Below are 22,069 nucleotides of genomic sequence, written 5' to 3' on the forward strand. Positions count from 1 at the left end.
AGAAAGAGAAGCAAAAATGAGCTTACTGGAAAGCAGAAATAGCATGTGCAAAGTCCCAGGAGTAAAAAAGAATTAGGTATTTCAGGAAGGAGAAAAAAAAAAAAACAGTACAGTTAGAGCTGACAGAATGCCAGAGCTTGTACTGAGCGCCAATTCTACCTGTCTTTTCCAGTTTCAAGGTTTGGTGACATCCAATGGTAATCTGAAACTGGCCCCAAAGGGAGTAATGCATATCAGGGGAATGGGCAAAGGCTACAAATCATGACTCTTGAGCCATTTGCCAGCACACCACAGGTTAGCATGCAGACTGGTTAGAACGTTAGACTAAAGATACAGATAAAGACAGAAAAAGAGGTCAAAGCATCACTATATCCATCTGGAAAGATTTTAATAGCACCAAGAAAGATTATATTTCTAATATCAAGTTTCATTTTCAAGAAAGATGAGGACATTTCAGGATAAAAGGGAAGTGCAGAGGACTCAGCCAGAACAATGGTAGTAGATGCTGGTACTGCAATAATCAGATGCGGGAAAGGAACTACCAGAAGATCCAGAAACACTTCTAAGGGCACAATTCTGTGCAAATGCCCGTTCAAAAATGGAAGCCACAGCCTTGGAGTCATGGAGGTAGGGAGCTGGAATAAAGATCCTCACCCCGGGACCCCAAAAGAGCAGTGGCTCAGCTAAGAAGGGACAATGACAGCCTCACCCTCACCAACCTGGAAGGTGGTGAGAAGTACCCTTCCCCTCCCTGGCTCTAGAGGGGCACAAAGTGCTTCTACAGGGAACCAAAACTTCAGGTGTCTTCTTCACGTTAGAGATCAGCACAAAGATCCTGAAGAACACAGCATCATCATAGGGACTGGTTCAGAACAAAGTGCAAGAGTGTTTCCTAAAAGAACACTCCCAAGTCCTATTATTTAAAGGCTCCCATTAAAATTTGCAAAAAGTTTTTTTTTAAATTAAAGTCTCTTGCCAGAGATCAACTTACAAGAAAAAAAATAGCTAAATACACATTTACTATGTGAGAAGAGAAGAAATGGAAAATTCAAGGATGCTGAGACTGTGAAGATGGGTTCACAATGACTTAAAAGCACAGGGAAAGAAATCCACCCTGAGAATAGACACAACATGCAATGCCAAGACCATCTCAAAGGGATTCTGTAAGATCGCCGCCGCAGCACGGCAGGTGGGTGAGGGGGGAGGCTGGAGGCAAGTGGCCAGTTAGGAGGCTGTTGCTCTGGCCTCCGTGAGACATGGAGGTAGACAATTAGAATAGACACGCTGGCAATGGATAAAATGCGACTATCTAAAAATATACTGCAGTGATTTTACAGATGAGAAGGCCTAAAAGGTAATATGGTTTCCATACAGTCCCATGAGAAAAGAAACTGGAATTCAGGTATTCTGAGTTACTGTTCTTGTCACGCATGCTGCAGAGCAGTCCCTTCCTGCATAGAACACCCACAGGTAGAGAAAACAGTTTCTGTATCCACAGTGGCCAGGACTGTAACAGCAGCAGAGGCAGGAAACCTTGAACTAGCTGGCCACACATGCACACCCCAGCCCCCAGGATTACCTGACATTTTGATCATGCACAGGGCAGATTCTTGGAAGAATCTGCCCACTACTGGACGCTTCTGTGGCCCAGGCTCCCACTCCCCCTTACCTTCTGCTCCAGTTCTTTCCTGGACGTCAGCTCTGAGTCCAGCCTCTCCTCACACTGCTGCAGGCGCTTGCGGAGGAACTCATTTTCCATCTGAGCACAGTCGAGGCGCATCTGCCACTCGTCCGCTGTGTCACAGAGGTAGGAAGCCGCATGAGCACAAAGCAGGACTGAGAGCAGCACCTTCCAACTTTCTCAGCTCTTCCCATGCGATTTCACAGTATTCGTGGAATACTTAAACCTCAGCTTTGGGTTCCAAATTAAAAAACTATGCCTTAAGTCCAAACTTTTTAAAAGACCCACTTCTTCCAGGCAACATTCCCTTACCACCTCCAGCTGTCGAAAGTCCTTTGTTTAATTAAACTCAATATTTTTTGGTAATTTTGATACAGAGCTTTGCAAGCTACAAATAGGCACTACTTTTAACAAAATTTTCAGTAAGAAAATTCAAGAAATAAGATGAAGATGCATGCTACTGTAAGCACTACTCAACATTTTTCTGGAAAGTCTGGTCAACAAAATAAAATGAAAGAAACAATAAGCTAAAACACTGAAAAGAAAGGAAAAAAATAACTTCTATTAGGTAATATGAATGTCAGGATAACAAAATCAAGTACATTAAAGTATGATAACTAATGACAGCACTTACTAAGATATATGCATATAAACTCAGTTTATAAAAAAAGTTTTCTTTAACCTCAGATGTTTTTCTGGGAATTTAGTTTTGGAGAATGTTGTTTAAATCTCTTGATTACTTAACTATTCTAAGTCAGTTGCCTTCTATTGTTTGTCTCTATCAGTAACTTTTTTCAAAGAAATTTTATACCCTTTCAGGGCATACACAGTTCAGGGAACTGTTTAATTATCTGTGAGCTCCTAACATCCTGTGTTTCCTACACACACAGGATTCCTCACACCTGTTAGTACACGCTCATCCATTGCCTAATGAGCCCAACAAAATCATCTGGTGAAAAGAATCATCCCAGCCCTGGGGATATAGTCCAGTGCGAGAGCGCCTGCCTACAGTACATGAGGCTCTGAGTTCAAATTCTTTATTTGGCAACATTTCCCTAAAATATTATTTGCTAGTTTAATTAAGACTTTTTAGCTGATTAAAAGACATAGGTGTAGGCAAAGACATCACAAACAAAATGCCGATTGCTTGGGAAATACTACAAAGAATCAAAAAATTGATCTCATTAAAAAAAAACTTTAGCATTACAAAAAGGACTATAATCACCAAGAGAGTGAAAATACAATCCACAGAATGGGGGCTGGTGATTTAGTTCAGTGGCATAAGCACCTGCCTTGCAAGTGTGTGGTCGTGAGTTTGATCTGTGGTACCTATTAAAAAAAAAAATCTTAACCAGCTGTCCCTCCAACTAATATCTAGACCATACAAGGAATTGAAAAAAATCAGATCGCCCCACAAAATTTAAAGACCAATACAAAAATGGGTATCTGAAACTAATAGATACTTCTCAGATGAAGAAGTACAAATGTCAAATAACTTTATGAAAAAATGTTCAACATCACTGATCACTTAAGAAATGCCAATTACAATAATGCTGAGATTCTATCTCCAAAAAGAATGGCTCTCGTCAAGAAATCAATGAATAACAAATACAGGTGGGGCTGTGGGGAAAAAGGAAACTTCTTCCACTGTTGGTGGGAGGGTAGACTGGTACAACCACCTTGGAAATCAGTGTGGAGATTCCTCAAAAAACTGGGACTAGCAGTCTCATTTAACCCAGCTATCATCCTCCTTGGTATCTTCCCAAAAGAATTAAAAGCATCATACTACAGCGATACATCACATCCATATTTACAGCAGCACAGTTTGTAATAGCTAAATCTTGGAAACAACCCAGATACCCATCAACCAAAAATGGATTTTAAAAAGATGTGTTTTTTAATACCTTGGAGTACTAAGCCATAAAGAAGGATAAACTTGGGACATTTATAGCTAAATGGATGCATCTCGAAACCATACTCTTAAAATAACTTGGACACACGGATGTAACTATCGAATTGTCCCTCTGGTATGAGAAACTCAAAGTGCAAATAGAACCAAAATGTGTAATAGATATTGTGAAATGGAAGAAATTGTTTAAAGGCAGGTAAAACTGGGGAGAAGAGAAAAATGAGGGGAAAATGGATAATATAGAAACAAAGCTTTGGAAATAAGGGCAAGCAGAAGGTTGAAGGGAGGGGAGGGGATTGGAAAAGGAACTAAGGTATATCATGTACACGTACAAACTCCCTATAAAGAATGAGATGATTATGTGCATCTAAATTGTATCAATAAACTTTTTTTTTTTGTCTTTTTTGAGACGGGGTCTCGCTACGCAGTTCAGGCTGGCCTTGAGCTCACTTTGTAGCCCAGGCTGGTCTCAAACTTGCAATGATCCTCTCACCTCAGCCTCCAGAGTGCTGGGATTACAGCCACCATGCCCGGCTTGTACCAATAAACTTAATAAAAAATTAAAATTATGTATTATTTCCTGACCATCTGAATAATAGAATAATGCTCCTTAAATTAATGGAGATGTAGAAATAAATCCCCAAATAGAGGGTTATAGAGAGCATCCATCTATCCTTATATCATCCATCCATGCTCATGAATGGATACATGAATGGATAAGTGGATGAGCAAACAGGTAAGTAAATGATTGGACAGATGGATGGATGGATATCTAGGTCAAGGTGTTGGAAAAGAGGACTGTACATCACAAATCCAAAAGAAAGATGATGTAATAGGAGTTAAAACTTGTCCCAGCTTCTGCCAAGGTAAATATTATCATGATAGAAAAGAATCCTGTCTCCCCACCAGAAAGACACAAGCTGTGAAGGAGGAAAAGGCACTTCTGCAGTGCCGCGCACATATTCAGAGCATGGCGGACTGCACAAGCAACCCATTCTCCATCTCCACAGCTTGCCTCTGTCTCCTGCTTTCTAGCCTAAGGGTGGTACTCATCATCCATGTGTGTAATTCAGCTCCACATTATCCAGTCACCTTTTTCTTGGCTTTGTTGGGTCTCCACATTTCTACTGTGAGTTTCTTGAAAGCAGAACTAAAAACTAAAGTCCTTCTGTAACCCCTACGGTGTCCAAGCTCATTGTAGGGGAAACATAACAGGCTCTCTATAAATATTTAGCCATGCATAAAGAAAAACCATATTTTTTTTACAATTAATACTCCAACCTGACCCAAGGAAAGAGGGTACAGTGCCAACACAGTGGTAATGAAAGTGTTTTATTGCTTCTTTCAATTTTCCTATATTTTAGAAATTTTCTATGAGTTTTTTTACTTTTATATTGAAAAACAAAATATTTATAGGGTGGCTTCCCAGATGAGTATGCAGAGCTGATGTGACTAACGTGCTCCTAAGCTAAGCATATCTCCCCATCTCATCAACTCCCTGATCTTTCCTCAGGAAACCAAACTAAGGACTAGCACTCAGACATGAGACTCAGTCTGATGAGACCAGTGCTGAGACTGTTGTGGAAATTTTATGTCCCATGCTGCTGGTCCTGTGCCAACACATTCCCCACTTGGTATGAGTACTCTGTCTTGCCGGCTCTCCCTTCTCAGAGAACCTCAAACTCCTGGGTTAACCTTTCTGATTAATGCCAGCCCTGGGAGTAGCCAGGACACAAGCAGGACAGAGTATAGTCAAAAGCTGAGGCACCTTGTCTCCTCTCCATAGACTCCCAACTGCCATGCCTCTGACTGTCCCTGATACCATGAGGGCAGAAATTCTATGGGGACACTAAAGGTATGATGTCAGCATTTCCTAGAGGCTGAAACAATGCATATTTTTTTGCCCAACCCCGTTTGGCAGGGGAGAGAAAGAGCAGAGTGGCAAGTTGACAAATACATCACCATGCCATCAACCCATGAAAGACATACCCAATGCAACTGTGTAAAAATGTCATGCCCAAGTATCTGTGGTGCTACAGAGCATGTATCTCACAGGGGGTTGCAGGATCCTCCCACCTTTCCATCACAGGCCCTGATGCAACCTTCTCAGTGATGGTATCTGCTCCATGGGTGGTTATGAGCATGAGCAGTGACCCTATCATTTCTCAAAATAATAATGACCCAGTAGATAATAGCTACTTGGTACTCTGTGCCACACCCATGGCCAAATCCATGACCATCTCCTTTGGAAAGATGAGGACTTTATCTCTGCCAAATCCAATGAGAGAGGAAGTCAAGGTTCAAATCCAGAAATGCAACTTCATGGGTTCCACATGAAACTGCCTTCATCAAAATGTATACTTAAAAATAATTCTATGAATATAACACACTTCTTCATAGGGCCATTATTTTTATTAGTCTTACATTATATATAGTACCTGCCATATTATTAATGTTTTTTTCTTTTGTATTGTGGTTGATTTGCAGTACTGGCAATTGAACTTAGGGCCTTCAAACTGAGCTACATTCCCAGTGCCTGGTTTCTTTTGTTTTGTTTGAGACAGAGATTTACTAAGTCTCTAAACTGTCCAACCTGGGCTCAGACTGTGAGCCTCCTGCATCAGCCTATCAGAGTGCTGAGATTATGGGCCCATGTCCCTAAACCCAGCTGATAGTGTATTACTTTGAGTATTGTTGGAATCTCTGTATAGTAGCTAGCTGTTGCATTAGAATGAAACCTCCAAGAGGGCAGGAGCTCTACCTTTCTGTTCAGTCTAGGTCCCAACTCTTAATGCAGCATTCAATATACAGTAAGTACACAATGTGCATCTGAATAAATGAATGAATGGGTCAGTGAGTGAACTGAAAAGGTAGCTTTGTATTTCAGCATCCACCACCCACCAGAGGCCTCAGGCTGCTCACCTGCTCCAGTGTGCTTCCTTTCCAAATCATTCAACTGGATTTTCTGCTGGGCTTCTTCCAACTTTCTCTCCACTTCTCCCAAATTCTTCTGAACTTGTTCATACTTGCTCTGGAAGAAAGGCTTTAAGGTCTGCCCTGGTTTGGATGTTTGAGTTTGGTCTAGAGACGTTTGTGGGAGCTTGGTACCCAAAGTGATATGAAGTGGTGGGACCCAGTGGGGAGGTCTTTGGATCACTGGGGTCATGGTCTCAGAATGCTCTGAATCCTTGCAAGAAGAGTGTTATACAAGGAGCCATCCTGGAGCTTCCCCTTCATTCTGGTTCCCTGACTAGCACTGGGCCCTCTCACTCTTGTATGTTCTCCCACCATGAGGCTATCTGCTATTAGGCCTTCAGTAGCAGCCAAATCAATAAGGATGCCCAATAATGAACTCTCAGCCTCCAAAATTGAGCTAATAAACCTCTTTTCTTTCTAAAGAAATCTGCATCAGGTATTCGGTTACAGTTAACAACAATGGACTAATGCACATCCAAACTGAAGCTAGATAGAAGTTAAAGCTAGCTATCTCATTATGGCACCTTGAAGACCACGGCTTAGAAAGATCCAGGAGACACCTAGAACCTTCAGTATGAAAGTCAGTCAACTGCATGTCATGCTTAGGTACAGTGACCCCAATGTGAGTCCTGGGGAGCAGGATCATCCATGCCCAGCCACCCTGTTGGGTACCCTGAGTGAGCACTCACTCTGAGCTCCTGGATTTCCCGGGAGGCTTTCAGCCGCTCCGCATGCTCATTCTCCAGCACCTGGCAGGTCACATCTCCTTTGAAGCGCTCATCAGCTAGCTCTGTGGTCAAGTCAGCAATCTGGGGTGGGGAGTGGGCTGGTCAGAGAAAGTCGTTCTCTGGGGACACCAAGCTTCATCCTCACACACTGCAACACCACCTTGGCCAAACCATTAGTTGCCAAGGGAAAGCAGGCCCTCAAGTATAACCATGGGGTAAAGAACACAGACTTCAGAACTTTATCAGACTTGGTGTGGTAGAATTCTTGGTCCAACACTGGCCAGCTGTGTAACCTTAAACCAAGCTTACCTGATTCTCAGATTTCTCAACTTTAAAACAGATGAGATAACACAGAAAACTATTTTGAGGATTGAGACAATCCATGAAAAATTTAGCACAGTGTCTGGCACACAGTTAAGTGCTTAATAAAAAATATTTTAGTGGACGCTTCCCTCAACCATCCTTTATCGAGCGTCTTGCAAGACTGACCACCATGGCCCATCAGTAAGACATGAATAAGTGGCTGCCCGCTGCTCCAGATGCCCTTAGCCTAGAACTCTTCTACAGGTCCCCATGGGCCATCTGCCTCTACCAGATGGCAGTCATGCACACTTAGCACTGAATGGGAGTGTTTCCAGCCTATCTCATCAGTTACACTTCTACTGTTATCATCTACCCATTTAGCTACACCTTAACCCTAGAAAATACAGCTGGAAAAAGACTCCCTGACAACTAGACAGAGTATTTCAGAAGAAATTAATAGAGGTAAGTTGCTTTTAAAAAACTGTCAAACAGATAAAGGTATAAACACTACATTAAAAACTAGAAGTAAAAATTTATGTTTCTGCATTCATAGTACTTTGCTGTTCACTCTGTTTCCAAGATGTTAAAGCTGGGAATTATACAGTTGACTATTAAGGGAATGTATTAAGAGAAGAAGCAAAACTTGAGTCAGAAGCTCATACAAAAGCAAAAGACACTGGTCCTGTCTAAGTAAGGTAGGGTTGGACATATGTGTGTGTGAAATTAAGAAAAATTCTTTCTAGTAAATTTCCACTTGCACTGACTGATTTTTGTTTCTGCTTTCCAATTACCTGTAACTGATCATCCATTAATAACAAATGGGTCAGGGCTTCTGTGGTATTACTGCTCTAAAACACAGCACTCAGGGTTCAAAGACATGACAAAGTCAAAAAAGAAGCACGTTAGTGAAGCACTTACGGCTTCGGAGCCCAGCAACACCTTTGTGCAAAGGTGGGGCAGCTCAGGAAACTGAGGCTGCCACCTCTGGGAGGCAGCTGCTAAAGGCAGGAGGCAGATAAGCTACTGAAAAAGTAGGTTTCAGATATTTCCTGGTTGTCGTGCTCATTTCCCTATGTACAGGTAGGTATACAAGATAAGTACATCCAAGAGATCCGGGCATGGTGGTACATACCTGTCATCCCAACTGAGAGACAGAAAGAGAGACACAGAGGGGGAAAAAGGCAAGGGAAAGAGGAAAAGAGACAAAAAAAAGAGAAAAGAAAGAAGAGGCAGGTAATGAAAAAGAATGAAGGAGGAAGCCTGGCAGAGTTTAAGTACAGAGAAAGTAGCAAACAAGGTACTTGACCTTGGACAGTCTCTTTCCCTCTGGGGACTTGGCTAGCTGAGCCGTAAAATGGGTTAGGGAAGGCTTAATGTCCTCTATGTATTCTGACTCTACACAGCATATGTGTAAAGATGTCAAAGCACTTCACTCATCAGCCTGAGACAAGACACCAAGGTGTAGCAAAACCGGGCTGGGGAAGTGGGCGTGGCCTGTTAGGTAGGAAATCTCAAAACACACATGCAGAACAGTTCCTAAACCCTGCGTGCGGACTCCGAGAGGACTCAAGCAGGTCTTCCACGGGATGGCCTAGACCTGACCTCACCCTGAGTGCGGGATACCAACACGCCTCTCAGGACCCACGTGTAGAAATTCTGGTGAGTTTCCTCAAGATTTAGACGGCATAAAATAACACACTGATGCCACGTGGCTTTGCTATCAAAACTTTCACAACAGCCCGCCGCGTTTCCCAGGCACCGACTACTCTCACGTTTGCACTCACCCTCCTTTTCTATTTATTCAGTCCAAGCTCCCTCTGCAGAGCGGTTTCTTTGCCACTCTTCATTTCTGGTTTCTAAAATAAACCTTGCCACTGCTTTGGCTTGTTTCAATTTCAATTCTCACCTTTTTTGTTGGGGGTGAGAAGAACCTGGAATCGAACTCCAGAAAGAGAGCCAAGCTATCCAGAACCCGGTAAGGTGTAGCTGGCAGGCCACTTTTTAGAAGCAATCTGCACAGTCACATCATGACTGGTCCTGAGGGGTAACCGAACATGTTTTCAAGCAGAAGGTGAACGGTCCTCACAACACGGAAGGTAACTGCCTTCAGAGGCAGTCCTCGTCTACACTGTCCGTGCATGGCTGGGCCCACAAACCTGCCAGCTGCCCCATGAGGAAGAAGCAGGTATGTGTGCCCTGACATGAAACAGAAATCCCCAAGATTCACTACCAAAGGGGAATGAATGCAAAGTTGCGGAACAGAATACTTGGCGCGATCCCATGTTTGCTTGTACTTGCACAGAACAAAATGCTCCCCAGCTGTTAATAGGGATGTTTTTCCTGGAAGGGTCAGTTCACAGGGGATTCCAATTTCCCCATGATACATTTCTGTACTGTTCATTTTTATAACACTTTTGTTATCAGAAAAAAAAATACCTTTCAAGTAAAGTTGAAAATAGGCTGCTCTGTAGATTTTATGTCTCCCATCTCCCCCCCCTAGCCCATCTGCACCCCATCCCACTGACCACATCAGCAAGCACTCAGACCAAAATTCAGTGTTAACAGAAACAGAAAAAAAGGAAAGCTGCGGGAAGGGAGGAGGGGTCCCTAAGTCACACAGCGAGTGATGGAGCTCAGATTTGGATCCAGGTAATGGCCAGGTCACAGATGAGCTGTTCTTGGTGGCCTTCCGGAGCAGCTTGCTTTAACTGCTGTCTAAAAGTATACACTGGGAGGAAGAAAAAAGCACCTGCATTGCAATGGCCTGGGATGATTACTAAAATGCAAATTTCAGGATCCTAAGGTCCTCTAAACCAGAGTCTCCACAGCCCAGGAATCTGCATTTCACCAACTCTGGGTGATTCTTATACCCAGCAAAGTTTAAGAATTATCCCTACAAAACTTGCCATGCTCTCTCTCTCCCCAGTTTGGGCCTCACCCTTGGCTTTGGGGTGGGTTAGAGTCACTTATGGACATGTAGAAGCACCTGGGAGAGTAGATTTGCAATGGCCAGCACAGGCCAGTGCCATCCAGGAACACCCGGGTCATACCCATACCCTCTACCACCTCATCCCCAAAATCATTAATCCCAAGCACGGGGAGTGTGTTCTCTTTGCCTTAGCCAATTAGTGTGAAATTTAATTTATGCTAATCAGCCTGAGCAAGGGGAACACAAAATTAATTTAATGAATTAATTTTGAGTTTCACAGAACCCAAAGTCTGGAGCCCAAAGGACAATTAGGCCTTTCAAACGGAGAAAATGACAGAAAGTCTTTCACAGACACAAGCAGTCCCTGACCTGCCCACAGCCCACAGGTCTCTGCCCCTTCCCACAGTGTGGGGCGCAACAGCTTTGTCCATGGAGGGAGGAGTGGGCATCAAGCCCAGAGCTGTTAAATGAATGCAAAACAAAAACCAGTTAATGAGGGGAGCCTGGACTGCAAATCCAGCAAGTTCTTCACAGAGTATTTGAGGACCAATCAACTAGGAGTGACTGAGCAAACCTCCCTGGATCTGCTGCTTGACCAAATCAGCAGAAATGTTCTTTCTTCTTAAGAACAAAGACTCAAGGGTTTGCTGAAGAGAAAGAGACAAGAATGGATGAAATGGTGCATATTCTGTACAGTCAGGGAGCAAGAAGGCATCCTGTGTTGGGCATCATTTGTAGCTTGGGACAGCAGTGGGTACCTGGATTTGATGGAGGCTAAATGCTGAGCACACACAGGGACCCTAGGGCTGTCACTGTCACTGGCTATTCATGGATCTGATGGGCATTATGTAAGCACCGACATCACAATCAAAGGTGAGAGACAAGCCATGGGGCACCCATGTTTTGGCTTGACCTGTTCTCAAGAATTCTCAAACCCACACAGAGCCTGGGAAGGACAGAGAAGGGTGGAGAAAGTATGCTTAATGGGACAAGGGATGCAACAGCCTAGGAGGAGTAACTTCTTGTGTTCTGTAGCACGGTACAGTGACTATGGTTGGCATAAATACATTTTGTACATTTCAAACAGCTAGCAGAGAAGATTCTCAATGTTTTCAGCATGAACAGATGATCGGTGTTTGAGTTGACAGACAGTGCCCATTACTCTGACCCTCTCATCACACACTGTACACGTGCCACCCTGTGTTCCATCGATATGTCCAACCACAATGCACCCATTAAAAATTATGGCTTAAACAATTTACAAAATGAATTCTCAGGCCCCAAAATCATCTTTGCTGTAGGGAGCAGGAAGCCTTTCCTTCTGCAGCTTCTTGCACCTTTAGTTTGCACAGAAAAGATGAGTTCATTGTGTCCCCAAGTGTGAGTGCCAGCTCACACTTGTCCCGTGTTGAGAGAGGCAAGATCTCAGTCAGCACTTTCCCTGTGTCAAGTCCACCAAACCCTTAGGGCAGGGCGTTTTCTTATTTGGTTTGTACAGAGCAGGTAAATGAGGCACTGGGAGGAGAAATTATTTGCTACAGATCAAAACAGGTGAGCAACAGATGGAGCCCAGCCCAGAAAGTCTGCCAATCAGCCCAGGTTTACAACCACCTCGCTGTCCTCTGGCCCCATCCACCATGTGTCTCCGTTCCCTTGGGGCTTTCACAGGTCAGCTGGGTAGGAGCCACCATGACCTGAATGGGGCAGGCAGCAGTGGCTCCAAGCAAATGAGGTTAAATACCCAGCAGGTACAGATTAGAGTCTGCATCTAAGCAGACCTCAACTGCCCTTTCTGGGCCATGGCCAAAGGGAGCTTGGTGAGCCCCAGGGGAAAGGATGTGTCATCCCCATTCCTATCAAACTGAGTGACAAAAAGAGAACGGGACCCTGCAGAGAGAGGGTCAGCCCTACTACAGTGCTGACTGACTCCCATGCTGTTTGTCCAAGAGATTAAGCCCCTGACACAGCCATTAGGGCAAATTCAGAAAAAAATCTCTAGCTTAGTGGCAGCTTCAGGGTTCCCCAGAGGCATAAGCTGGTGGCCAGCCTGGGCATCACCTGGCATTTTTCTTCCGGGCAGGGATCCCAGCCAGGCACATCCTACTGGTAATACTGATAAATGACTATGGGCCACAGTAAGTGTAACCACAGTAAGAACGACCACAGTAAGAGGGATCACAATAAGTACGCCACAGAGGAAAAGTACTATCCACATGCTGGGGCGGGGACACCCATGCGACCCTCAAAGACACAGAGAGGTAGGTACTGGTACTGCCTCGGTGTGGCATAGAAGGACATTGAGGCACAGAAATATAGTCACTCATATGATGGATCCAGAGTCCTCTGTGTGTGTGTGTGCGTGTGTGTGTGTTTGTTTGTGTGTGTGTGTGCATGCATGTACATACCTGGGGATTTTTTAGAGACAGGATCTTAATAAATTACTATGTTATCCAAAATGGGGTGGACCTTACAGTCCTCCTGACCTCCTGACCTCCTGCCCTTACAATCAGTGAAGTCCTCACTCTTAACCACACTATCACACCATCTCTTAGGGGCTTACAAACGTGTGCTGAGTAAATCACAGATGTGTAAGACTACAGAAGAGTAAAGTGGGGCCCACGGCCTCTGGAGCGCCCACGGAAAGAGGAGTTTTTGTTGTTGTTGTTGTTGTGCTGCTGCTGCTGTTAAGAAGAAGCACACCTCCAAGTAAGAGACAGGGGATAACACATCACAGACTGACCCTGTGGTACCTCTAGGGAGACAGGGCATTATGGCCTGTCAGGGCTTTAGAAAGGGTGTTCCAGGGCTTTGAAGCCTCCTCATCATCCGGTACAAAGCTGCATCAGAAAGCTGCTCCCACACATCCCAGCTTGAAGATGCCCTGTGGTCCTGCTCTCCTGTAGACTCCAAGCCGCTATCCTGATTCTCACAGCCCCGTACCCACGCTTCTCACACAACACTCCAACTTTCCAGCCAGGTCCCACTCCACCTCTGTCCCCCACCTGTCACCTGGCCAGCTTCCTGCTTATCCTCCAAATCCCCTCCTCTGAGAAGCCCGCCCTGACTCTATTCCCAGTGTGCACAGACTACTCTGCCTCTACCACGGCCAGACCTGGGTTCAAATCCCAGCTCTCCTATTCACCAACTGTGTCAAACCTGATAAACCGCTTCACTTCTTTGGGCTCCATTTTCATCAGAAAATGTGGAATGTGGTGTCGAATGTGGAATCCCAACACCTTCCTCACAGTGTGATTTGAAGGTGAAATTAGATAATACAGGTAAAGGACCCATCACAGCAGCTGGCACCAAGGCACTCCTTATTAAATGTTGCTTTTGTAATTAAATTCAGCAGGATTCCATCCATTCACTGAATTTGCATTCAAGCTTAGTGCTAGACACTGAAGTGTGTAAAAACTGTCTAAGATGTGTCATTGTCTTTGAAGAATTAGTCTACAGGGGCAGGGTGAATATTTTAAAACTATATCTATTGGTAGGAGTGATGATGCAGCTTGCTACAAAACAGGGGGCATGAAACTATTTTAAACACACCTGCTCACCAGGGTTTCATGAAGAACAAGTAATTATTAGCACTAACAATGAGACAAAGGCTCAGAGATTTAAAGAAGTTGCTCACAATGCCGCAGAAATAAGGGCACAAAATTGGTGTCTGAACACCAAGCCAGCCTGACCCCCTATTTCTCCACAGTCAGGTCACTGTACTGATTCCTTACTTTGTACAAGCCCTGGCTCCATTGTTGTGCTGATTGCAGCCCCACAATGGGGAAACTAAAGAACACAGAGAGGCTATGCCAACAGTGTGCTTTTTTGAGAGCCCACAGATAACTCTAGAGTGGTCATCTTTGGCTTCACCTACACTATGGCCACCACATATCTGCAGCCAGCTGTCCCCCAGAAGGAGACATGCATGGTAGTCAAGACCCAAGACAGTCTCACCTCCTAAGCCAGATGGAAATGCAGGCCATCTTATTGTCCTCAGGACAGGGAGTTCCCACACCCAGCGCCCGACAGGCGCAAGACACAGTGTCACTGCAGGAACATGGGACCAGCAGTCAGGAGACCAAGATATGGTTCCAGTTCAATCATCAAGTGGTCATGTGACTTTCCTTCCCTACCAGCAAGTCACTCCTCTTCCCTTTCTATCTGTCAGTCCCTGGCCACACTCATGCACTCCCTCAGCATTGTACAAAATGCACTTTCAAACCTAAATCTCCAATCCCCACTGGATTTTCATTGCAATTCTCACCAAAAAGCAGAAGCTGTTAGACTAAAGAGACCAGAAATATGGAGTGCCTGAGCCTTGGTCTTTTGCTATAAATAGAGCATTGGGAGAACCGAGACCAAGTCCAGAGAGGGAAGCACACCCCCGTCCTGTGGCACATCTCCACAAGCTCCTGCCTCCTTACGGAACCTCCTACACGATGGCGGGACACTGATTTCTTGTGAAAATAAAAAGCCCCACTTTGCATTCCGGCAGATTTTGCATGTTTGAAGAATATTTATAGCCAGCCTCTCCGTGGCTCCTCATCTCCTCCTCTGCTCCTTTGCAAATGAAGCGGTTAAATCATTTTGCAATAATGTTGTCTTTTTAATAAGCCTAGTCAAATGGCATTTCCACTGATGAGATGCAACACTTTTCAGCAACGCCTTTACCCATTGTTTACACACACACACACACACAGAGTTAGGAGATCTCCAATGAGGAGATGCATTTTATCTGCTGTCTCCTCCGATGATTCTCCACGTGTGGTCCCTGGCCCATCAAGGTCAGCATCACCTGAGGAATGGGTAAGAGCATGCACTCTTTAGAGCCACCATGCCTACTGATTCAGGACATCCAAGACTGGGGCCCAGTCTCTATTCTATCTCTATTCTACTGAGTCCTTCACTATCAGACTTACTTTCAGGGATCACAACCACAGCTGTGAAGCATCATGACCCCTTTCCCTACATAAGACTCACTTCTAGGCTTCTTAAAGAAGGAGCAAGGAACTCTACAGCCCCCCACCAACAACTCCCTGCTGAGCTAAATCCTCTACACAAGGCTGGTAAGCTACAGACCTGTCATGGTCTTTAAGGGGTAAAAGCACTGACTATAAACAGTAGTCATTTCCCCCCTGAGGATATTAGAGCCCCTTCTTCAAATAAAGACTTACATGGCCCCCAATATCCCACATTCTCCAAATCTGAGCTGCCATGGATTGCAAGATGTAGCCACACAGAATGTTAGAAGAGTGCTACCCATTTTAAGTGGAAGACGCCAATGAACAAAAAGATAAACTCAATTTGCATTTGAGAACTAATAAAATACAGAATGAAACCAAAAATGTGGAGCCTCTGCAACTGATGTAGGTTATGAATCCTGGAGCCCTGTCTTAGTTATTTTTCTCCTTGCTGAGACGAAAGCTAAGGAAGGTAAGGTTTATTTGGCCCATAGTCTGTGGGTGTTTCAGTCCACAGTCAGCTGATTCCAAGGCGGAGTGGCACAGCCAAGAGGCATTAAAGAAACAGTTCATGGTGGACAGAAGGCAGCAAAGCAAGCAAGGGACAAGCGAGCCTCCTTCTGTCCCTTATACTTTATCCCAGTTACCTCTCCTGGGGTGGCAGGTATAGAACGCACACCTTCAATCCTAGCCAGAACTATGCCAAACCAATCAGTAGACTAATTTACTAATCACGTCCCTTTGATCCCAGCACTACACACTCTAGATAAAGTCACCTCTGGAAAGTGCTCCCATGACCACTCAGATGTTAGGGAGACATCTAGGAACTAGCCATAACAAGCCCTCTGACCTCCTCCTCAGCCCTGCAGATACGCAAAGGTTTAGAAAACACAAATTTACATTACTGCTTCCAATGAGACAGGTCACGGGGGGAAAGAGAGGTCTACAACGTATACATGCAAGGAGAGAACTTGTATACAGAGAATAGAAAGAGTGGCGGCAAACCAACAAAAAGACAGAAAGTGGGTGAAAGACTGAAAGACTACTCTGCCAAAGAGCATAACCAAATAGCCAAAAACATGTGAAAAGGCACCCATTAACCGACTGTGGGCTGCCTGCACCCCACCAGGAGCGCTCCATGAGCGAGACGGACAGCGTCCAGTGCTGGTGACCACACGGAGAAATTAGAATGCTCACAACCCGCAGGAGCGTGAGTTGATACACTCACTTCAGCAAATGAGCAGACTTTACTTACTGAGCTCAGAGATGACTTCAAACCCAGCAATCCCATTCCTGGGCACAATCCTAACACAGATATGTGTTATGCACAGTAAAATACACACGTGAGAATGTCTGCAGCAGACATATCCATAATGACTCAAATTTTAAGACTAATAAATATAAAACTAAGAAAAAGCTGGAAGCAATTGGATGTTCGGAGTGCGGGATAGATGAACAGCAGTGTATTCACACGGTAGAATACTAGACAGCAAGAAGAGCGGATGGCACACAACTGCCCACAATGTTGAAGATGAATATACTGAAGACATAAACTTAAATGACTGGAAATAGACACGAATCAGCCCACCCATCTGTGTGCATTTAGCAAAGTTCAAAGATGGGGAGGAAAATTCACCTCTATTGTTAGAGGTCAGCTCAGAAAGCCACCCTCAGAGGGCAGTCACTGAAAGGAAACAAGAGGGGACTTTGGAGAGGCCAAGAATGCTCTGCCTCTATCTGGTGCTGGCCACAGTGATGTGTGTGCACTTTTTGAAAAAATCATAAAGCTGCATGCAGATGACATGTGTACCTATCTGTATGCTAGACTTTAATACTGAGCTTAAGAAGAAGGAAGCAGAAGGGGCGAGGGGAGGAGAGGAAAATATGGGAGGAGGAAGAAAGCCTAACCTGCCGACCTGTCCATGTGCTTCCTGAGAAAGTGCTGCCTTGACTTCCAGTTTAATTAATTTTTATGGAACTGACATCATACCCTGAGCTCAAGAGGATGCCACCAAAACACCCAACTGAAATCCAATGTAGATTAAGGGTTATGTGAATATTACCAGAGTCATATTTTGTCACATCCTTTAGGCCTTTTTCATGGACCATAACACAAATTTTCCTAACACCTCAGTACCTCAAAATATTACTCTTATCCCAATCAATAGGTTTCTCTTTCTTTTATGTGGATATAACCTGTCTATAGGATATCTTGTTTCCCTTTTAGCTTGGGCGGTTAGGAAGCTCAGTGGAAGACTACCGGCTCATTCTGCGTGTTCTGTGCCAGCAGGTGGGATCATAAGATGAACAAGACACATTCCTGCCCTTAGGGTTTAAGTCTGGCTGGGATACAGACCTGCAGGGAGGTATTAGCAAATGGTCAGTGCTGAGGAGAGCACGGGCTAGCAGTAGCACAAAGTAGGTCCCTAACCTGCCCTGAGACTGTCAGACAAGGCTCCTGGGGGCACTGCACTGATGGGGAGGGAGAAGAGCACAAAGCAGAGGAAGCAGGTGAAGGCAGCACTGCAGGCCGAGCAGTGGGCACTGGAAAGCCCATGACGTGGGGGGAGTTGAGGCCAGCGGGAGAGTGCCATTCTGTGACTCTTCCTCAGGCTCGCATTCTCTTCAATGTTTATTTTGCTCTAATTCTCTTTGCTTTTAAGAGCAACTTTACTTTCCCAGGCCTCTACCTGTTACCGTCTTATGACCCACACAAAACTGGAGAACATCCTGCAGGTGCCAACACTGTGTGCTCGGCTCAGGTCCCAGCCCAAGCTCGTCCCCTTCTCCTCCATGGCTCGGGATGCTAAGGATGTGCACCTCAGTCCCACAAATCCCCAGCAACCAATGCAACTGCAAATCCCCGCGTCTGTCCTGACAGCTTGTGATTCACTACTGCATCAAATGGCAGAGTTCGGCGGGAAGACACTTCCCCAGGGAAGCCGCACACGTTCACCACCAGTCCCCTGCTCTCTGACTTTCCCACTTGTCCCTGCAGCCAGAGAGGTCAGGTAGCTTGCTCTCTAGGGACACACATGGGGCCGTAAGGAACCCTTCCTCCTCAGAGCCTCTTCCATGGGAGGAACACAGCTCAGAGGGCGTCATCCACAGCCAGCTCTTCCTAGCTCTCGGCACGGGTGTGACTGCTCCTGCAGGCAGCAGCTGCTGCTTGCTTCCCACAGCTGCCTGACCTCACCTGATGCAGCCACAGGAGTGGGCACCAGGAACAGACGGCCCTCTACAAGAGCAGATGCACCCTTGCAGGATAATGTAAAAGGGGCAGAAAGTGAGAGCTCTCCCCTCCCACAAACTTCATTCTACATCCTCAGGTCAGCCAGGCAGCCAGGACACGGAAGAAGGGTGAGTTCTGTTGGGTTTATCACAAGTACAGTTACAATTACCACTGCCCATTATCTGAACCAAGCGTAGTATTACAAAAAAGAAAAACAGAGACTTGCTAGTGTAGAAAGCTCTAGCTTCTAATTTTCCACTGGACTGACAAGTAGTACCTCTCTCCCCACCACCACGCCTCAGGACCTTTGCACCTGCCTTTTCTCTATTTTCCTCTATCTCTACATAAATGACCACAACAAACCCTTCATCTCTAGAATCAAACAGCTCTCTTACATGGAAGCCCTCCTTGACCAGTAAAGTAAAAACAGCCTCCTTGCCTTCCCATTACTATTATTCTCTTCGGCTTTATCTTGGTAGCAATCACCATCAGAAACTGATTTACTTGAGGTCTGTCTCCCTCTGTTGGTCTGGAGAGCTCATGAGGACAGAGATTTAACCTTGCCCCTAGCTGTACTGAAAGCACCATGCTGCATGTGTAACACACAGGAGTTGCTCATAAATATTTGTTCAGTGGGTGAATAAACGGGTTCCATTTGAGTTTCAGCAGAACCTTATGAGGCATCCTTGGCTTCCAAGAAAAACATATAGAACTAATGAGGCAAGCAGAAATCCTACTCAGCACGCAAAATTTAATGGGGGGGGAGGGTGTCCCAAGCTCACGAAATATACATAATGTTTTAATGCAACGTTTTACAATCTCAATGCAAACAAAATCTATAATGAATATCAAAATTTCAAAGACAGGATCCCACTGTGCACAATGCCTAATCTTGATTCACAAATCCTACATTTACTTAAAATTTTTGTTATTTTGCTTAACCTGAATTTTTGCATTAATTCACTTTTTAAAAATATTATATTAAAATTGCTATTTATCTTGATGACATTTTTGATGACTCTTTTAGATTTTATCCCCCAAACCAGGGTTTCCCTCACCTCACCCTAGTCCCGGCCCTGAAGGTCTAAGTGTAACAACAAAAATCTCTTCCTGGGCCTACCCAGAGCTCAGTGGCCACACACCCACGCCCATAGTTAGTGTCTGAAGTAACTTGGGAGCCTGTCTGCGATTTGCAGTGGAGTTCTCAGGGGCAGGAACTGTCTGGTTCTTGTCCTAGGCCCCAACAGATAAACACAACACTCAAAGAGAAAACATCAGTGAAGTCACACTCATACATGTGCACCCTTAGCTTCTCCCATCACACAGCCCTTCCCATGTCCGGGTAACTACACGGGGTTTGATGTTATTCTTCCCATAAATATCTTTACGCCATAAGTATATGCAAGGTATACTCCCCTAAGCAACATAGCATGATGACTAAGTTTGAGCACGTGCACCGAAGTCCATGTGCTGGAAAAGTCCTAATACAACAGTGCTCAGAGGTGACTAGGCCCTGAGTGGTCCTCCTCACAAATAGATTAGTGCTGTAAGAATGGGTTTGTTATGATAGCAAAGTCTCCTCTTGTCCTGCCCTATATGTTCTCCTCATGTGATGCGCTCCATGATGGAACAACGCAGCACAAAGATCCTCACAGACAGCCCCTTGGTCTTTGGCTTCCTAGCCTCTAGAACCTTGAAGCAGGTAACTTTCTACTGTTTATGAGGTATATGGCCCAGGTATTCTGGTGTAGATGTAGAAAACAGACCAACAGTGCAATGTTCTGCAGATTTTAACAGGTGATATCCATGACCCAGTATTTTAGGTATTCGTCTGTAACTTAAATCTTGCCCTTTAACACTGTGTTTGTGAAGGCAACTCATGTTGCATGTGTTTCCTCTAGCTTAAGGGTTAGGAAACCTCCAGACAGATCAAAGAATAAATAAATGTTTTCAGGTTGCCCCACTCAACCCTGCCACAGTAGCAGGAGAGCCACCATATTGCAGACACTAACAAATGGACGTGACTCTGTCCCAATAAAATTTACAAAAGGAGGGGATGACCGGATTTTGTCTGTGGGGTTATACCCTGCCACCTCTTTATTCACTTTCACTTCGATATAATCAAATGTCTGCATCCACTTCCCTGTAGACAAAGTCCCACTCAGGGGTTTACGTTCCTTCAACAAGATATGTGCTGCTGTTAAGAAGTTTTCTTCTCTTTCCCCATATATACAGATCAGATCCTCCAGCACACACACCTAGATGCGCACTTGCTGCCACAGGCATGAGCATCAATGTGACAGACACTGCCACGTTGCTGAAGAGTGATGAGATCAATTTTCACTTCCCCCGACAGTCTGTAAGAGCTCCTGCAGCTGTGCATGCTGGCCCACACCTGGCCACATCAGACTTTTTGATTTTGCCAGTCTGAAGTTTAAATTAGTACCTAGAGTGGTATTAATTTGTATTTTCTGATGCTAACTAGATTGGGTATTTTTTCTTGAGTTCACTGGTCATTTGAATTCTTGATGGCATGAACTTCTAAAATATGAGTCTTCCCCTACCCTTGGAACTGCCTATGCACATTCTTGGACCTTTTTTTTTGTTATTACAGTGTTTGTCTTCCAATTATTTGAGGAAGTCTTTTATATACACATTCTGCACATTCTTTGCCAGTTATGTGTGTTGCAAATTTAAGTACATATTGTGGTTTCATTTTTATGCTTTGATCAACAGAAGTTTATTTAGGGCATCCAAGCATTGTCATTTTGTGGTGGGTTCTGTGCTTTTGTGACTTCAGAAATTTTTTTCCCTTTGGAGCCAGATGACATGGGTTTGAATCTCACTATGCGGCTTGCTGGCTATGTGGTGAATGGGTACAATAATTGGGTTCAACAAATGGGTACACTTCCCAGATTATTTTGAGGGTGCTAACAGAGGAATCAACACAGTGCCAGACAGATCTTCCCCCACCCTATACACACAGACACCCTGCTGGGGACCTCGGAAGAGGGCAGAGATACCTTGCTCTCTAGGAGATCTGCACTCTGCCGGAGTTCATTCCTTGACTTTTCAGATTTTTCCAGCTTCCTCCTCAGCATTGTGAGCTCCTCCTGAAAAAAAACAAAACACTTTACCAGAAGCCATTGCAGACCAGAAACATACATTCCCCTTATGCTATGAATGAAATAGATATAAGGTTACAAGGTTTCTGTAATCTTGGGATACATGGATACAATGGTACAAGGTTTCCATTAGAGAAGAAAAATAAGATGCAGTGATAGTTTGCACAGACTAGTGATTGTAAGTTTTAAAATCCATTATATATTTCAAAATTGCAAAAAGTAGAT

At 44.6% G+C, this 22,069-nt stretch overlaps 1 protein-coding gene across 3 annotated transcripts in view; it reads right to left on the reverse strand.

Moving 5' to 3' along the window:
* Positions 1–22,069, reverse strand: part of Myo18b (myosin XVIIIB) — a 246,939-nt gene that overhangs the window by 116,766 nt on the left and 108,104 nt on the right. For all 3 annotated transcript variants that reach the window (XM_013142193.2, XM_013142192.2, XM_063226027.1), the window contains exons 25-28: positions 21,743–21,832; positions 7,256–7,375; positions 6,513–6,621; positions 1,670–1,794 (exon numbers count right to left, since the gene is read on the reverse strand). In XM_013142193.2, the coding sequence (XP_012997647.1) occupies positions 1,670–1,794; positions 6,513–6,621; positions 7,256–7,375; positions 21,743–21,832 (444 nt within the window). The remainder of the gene's footprint in view (positions 1–1,669; positions 1,795–6,512; positions 6,622–7,255; positions 7,376–21,742; positions 21,833–22,069) is intronic.

The sequence above is a fragment of the Cavia porcellus genome, unplaced genomic scaffold (assembly GCF_034190915.1).
Source record: "Cavia porcellus strain 051 isolate PalLab524CR breed Dunkin Hartley unplaced genomic scaffold, mCavPor4.1 scaffold_16, whole genome shotgun sequence".
In the NCBI taxonomy this organism is placed as follows: domain Eukaryota; kingdom Metazoa; phylum Chordata; class Mammalia; order Rodentia; family Caviidae; genus Cavia; species Cavia porcellus.